The 4,453-nt window shown below is 56.0% G+C and overlaps 1 protein-coding gene across 1 annotated transcript in view; it reads right to left on the reverse strand.

The window, feature by feature from the left end:
- LOC130124454 (ephrin type-B receptor 1-like) overlaps positions 1-3,905 on the reverse strand; it is a 239,729-nt gene extending 235,824 nt beyond the window's left edge. The window contains 1 exon segment of the mRNA XM_056293908.1: positions 3,721-3,905. Coding sequence (XP_056149883.1) covers positions 3,721-3,781 — 61 coding nt within the window. The 5' untranslated portion in view covers positions 3,782-3,905.
- Positions 3,906-4,453: the final 548 nt, after the last annotated feature.

Below are 4,453 nucleotides of genomic sequence, written 5' to 3' on the forward strand. Positions count from 1 at the left end.
AGGGAGGGAGGGAGAGGGAGAGGGATTCTGGGGTAGAGGCGGAAACGGGGGATGAGGCGGAATTAAAAAAGAAGCGACACAGGAGAGGTGCGGACAAGGAGGTGAAAAACGGAGGGGTGAGCAGAGCAGAGCCGAAGAGGGCGAGCGAGAGGAGCGCACATGCTTCTTTTGCTAATGCCATGCAAATCCCTCTCCACTCTCCCCTCTCAGCTCCCCCTCCGCTGTAAGGCTCACCACCCCTCCGCGGCTCCCCCCGCTCCGCCCCTCCGCCGCTCCTCCCGCTCCGGCTCCTCCGTGAGTGCAGTTTTTTCGGTCGGGCAGCTGTGCCCACTTCCATCAGCGCGCGCGTGCTACAATCACGGCTGTTTCAAGTGTTTCGGCCCTCGGCCTTGCCGACACGCGCGTGTACCTGCACGCACGCACGCACACCCACACGCGCGCACACACAAAACCCCGAAGCTCCATCACTTTTCTATCCAATAAGAAGTTTGCTTCCGCCATCCCTCCCTCCTCCTTTCTCCCTCGCGTCCTCCCTCGCTCCACATACCGGCGATGTGCAGGCTGTTCTTGTTTGTTGTTGGAGTTTTTCCCCCTTTTTCTCCCCAACTGTATCCGGCCAATTACCCCACTCTTCCCAGCCGTCCCGGTCTCTGCGCCACCCCCTCTCCGCCGATCCGGGGAGGGCTGCAGACTACCACACGCCTCCTCCCATACAGGTGGAGTCGCCAGCCGCCTCTTTTCACCTGACAGTGAGGAGTTTCGCCAGGGGGACGTAGCGCGTGGGAGGCTCACGCTATTCCCCCCGGTTCCCCCTCCCCTCCCGCACAGGCGCCGCGACCGACCAGAGGAGGCGCTAGTGCAGCGACCAGGACACATACCCACATCCGGCTTCCCACCCGCAGACACGGCTAATTGTGTCTGTTGGGGTGCCCGACCAGGCCGGAGGTAACACGGGGATTCGAACCGGCGATCCCGTGCTGGCAGGCAGCGGAACAGGCTGCGTGTTATGGGTTTTAAACGGGAGGGGGTGACATTCTATTAACCATCAATATGTGTCCATATGGTCATTCCTGCCCCCTTGTCTTATTCAAGCGCGCGCGCGCGCACGCACACACAATGATCTCGGGCTTTATTTGTGATTACCGGGCTAATATGCTCATTAGGGGCCATTTAACAAGATTAAGGGTGACAGGGAGCGGGAGGGATAACGTAGCCAATGGCTGCTACACTCTCTCTCCTCTCGCTCTTAAACACACGCGCACAGGCACAAACACGCCCACACACAAAGGAAGAAGAAGAAGAAGAAGAAGAAGAAGAAGAAGAAGAAGAAGAAGAAGAAGAAGAAGAAGAAGAAGAAAAGCGCAACAGATTGCGGATCAGATCAGTGAGGAATTTAACCCTCCTTTGGGACAATCGCCTTTCAATTTGCCACCCAAACAAGGAAATCGCTTTCATCCTCGTTACCCCGGTAACCCGGGGGGCCTCTCACGCCCATCTGCTCCACGCGACCTGCTCCCTCTCACGCCATCTTTCCAATAAAAAAAAAAAGAAAAAAGAAAAAGAAAAGGGTCCCGCAGCAGTATCAAATAAAGGGGATTTTGCTTTGCTTTATACTCGTTTCTAACCGAGCTGCCGCCGCGGGTTGGTGGTTCCGCTGCTAACTGACACCGAGCGGAACCGCAGCCCAGAACACCCAGAGGCCGTCACTCTGGCCCGGGCCCGGTGTTCGCCGCTGCGCCTCGAAACCCGATGAGCCCAAACAAGCAGAAGCCGCCGCCGCCGCATCACGGGCGCAGCCGGGGCCTGGGCACGCGCCAGGAGGGGAGTTGTGCTCATTACAGAAAAAGAGGAGAGAAAGGAAGAAAGCAAGAAAGCTAGATCAGAGATAACTGATACTGCTCTGCGCGGCTCCCGCTCGGGTTCGCTCCTGCTCCTTAGCGCTGCGCGCGGAGGAGCAGGAGGAGTACTAGCGCCGGATAGCCACTGCGTGGGTGTGTGCGCTCTCGCGCACTCGGCTCGGGGAGCCGAGCCGTAATAAAGGAGAGGAGATGCTCAATATTCGAGGGGGCTGCCGGGACGTCCATTCAGCGGGACACGAGGAGTCCCCGGGGTCCCGCAGCGGATATGAAAAACATGCTTAACTGAGAAGTTATTAGCTACTGGCGGGGCGGCCACTCGTCTTGGATGTGTGCGTGCGCGCGCGCGCGCACGCGTGTGAGAGAGAGAGAGAAAATGAAAGAGGAGGTAGAAGGATAAGGAAGTGCAGACACGAGTAAATATAAATAGCAGCAAGCAGAATAGAGAACAGCGAGAGTCAACAGACAAAATGACACGAGGAGGGCACATTTGGCTTGGTGAGGCTTAGAAGTTATATGAGAGCTTGACTTAGAGAAGGCTACACCTTGCTGATATAGGCTACACCTTGGGGATATAGGCTACACCTTGCCTTGCTGATATAGGCTACACCTTGGGGATATAGGCTACACCTTGCCTTGCTGATATAGGCTACACCTTGGTGATATAGGCTACACCTTGCCTTGCTGATATAGGCTAGACCTTGGTGATATAGGCTACACCTTGCCTTGGTGATATAGGCTACACCTCGGTGACACCTTGGTGATATAGGCTACACCTTGCCTTGCTGATATAGGCTACACCTCGGTGATATAGGCTACACCTCGGTGACATAGGCTACACCTCGGTGATATAGGCTACACCTCGGTGATATAGGCTACACCTTGCCTTGCTGATATAGGCTACACCTCGGTGACATAGGCTACACCTCGGTGATATGGCTGCACCTTGGTGATATAGGCTACACCTTGCCTTGCTGATATAGGCTACACCTCGGTGATATAGGCTACACCTCGGTGATATAGGCTACACCTTGGTGATATAGGCTACACCTTGCCTTGCTGATATAGGCTACACCTCGGTGATATAGGCTACACCTCGGTGATATAGGCTACACCTTGGTGATATAGGCTACACCTCGGCGATATAGGCTACACCTCGGTGATATACTAGGATATGAAATTCGGGGAATAGGAAGAGCGACCCCCTATCAGCCCAATCCTTATTCCAACCTCCACTCTGTCCAGTCCTAAACACCACGAGATGATGTGCAGACCCACAGTGAACTGAGCAACAACAGATCTGCGAGGCCCTCAAACGGCACCTCGACTTGCAAGCCGAACTGCGACATTTTATTTCATTCTATTTTATTTTATTTTTGTTGCCGGGAAACTTTAATCCTTTATGAGGGAGCGAGAATCTGCGGAAGAAACGCATCTCCGCAAACAGCACACGCGCCACCCAAAAGAGGAGCGCCACACAGCCAGCGTATCCAAATGTGTGGAGGAGGCGACCCACGCGTGGACTTTTCCGGGTGGGGTTAAGACACAGATTCGGACCGAACCAAGTTCCCGAGGCGTCCGTGTGGAGCACCCAAACGCAGAGGAAACAAAGCCCGCCTAAAGCGGCGGAACGATCACAAAAACCACCCAAAATCTTGCTGGGATCCATGTGCACTGCGTCCTCCCCCCCCCACCCCTCCCCTGCACGCGTCAACATGACGCGAGTCGCGGCGCCCGGACCGGACGCGCGCCGGCCGGGACGGAACCGCTGCGTACCGCGGCGTCAACGCGCGCCCGGCGGCGGGTCCGGTCCTCGCCGCGCGGCGGGAACCGGCGACAACTCCCCCCAAAATCCCTCATTTACCTTCCATCGCAGACGCCGAGAGGACCATCGCGCATAAAAGCGCAAACAAATCCACGGTCATGGCAGAAGGGTTAGCGTCCACGGCTGGCGTCCTCCCCCCAAAAACGGACCAAAACCCGCACGGCGCGCGTCAGAAGAATCCCTGGGTCGTCACAGAGCCGGTAGTCCCGCAGATGAGCCGGCGTGGTGACTCACATCTCAAGTCGTAGTAAACAATGTGTGACAATCACCGTGGAGCAAGAACGGGGTGTAAGGGGGTGGAGGGGGGTGAGGGGATGCAGCGGGGGGAGGGAGGGGGGAGGGAGACCCGACACTGCTTGCTTACAGCCCCGTTAGAGCGCCGGGGCCAATCACGGACGGAGAGCCGAAACTCGCGAGCCAATCGCCGAGGCTCCACTCCTCCCAGCCAGCGTTGTCAAAACACCAAACTTTTTCACTGACCTATTTGAGAAAGGTGTTCGTTTCACTGAAGGGAAATAGCGCCACCAGCTGACGTTTCCCGAGTACTGCGTCACCGAACGGCAAAAACAAAAAAATTCTTGAAATGAACTGACGCTTGAGCCAAGCTCGGAGGTCTGATTTCACCCAAATGAGAAATGATATGAAGCAAAGCTGTGATAATAAACACACACACACACACACACACACACACACACACACACACACACACACACACACACACACACACACACACACACACACACACACACACACGGCCACCTCGGTCACGAGG

The sequence above is a fragment of the Lampris incognitus genome, chromosome 14, assembly GCF_029633865.1.
Source record: "Lampris incognitus isolate fLamInc1 chromosome 14, fLamInc1.hap2, whole genome shotgun sequence".
NCBI classification, from domain to species: Eukaryota; Metazoa; Chordata; class Actinopteri; order Lampriformes; family Lampridae; genus Lampris; species Lampris incognitus.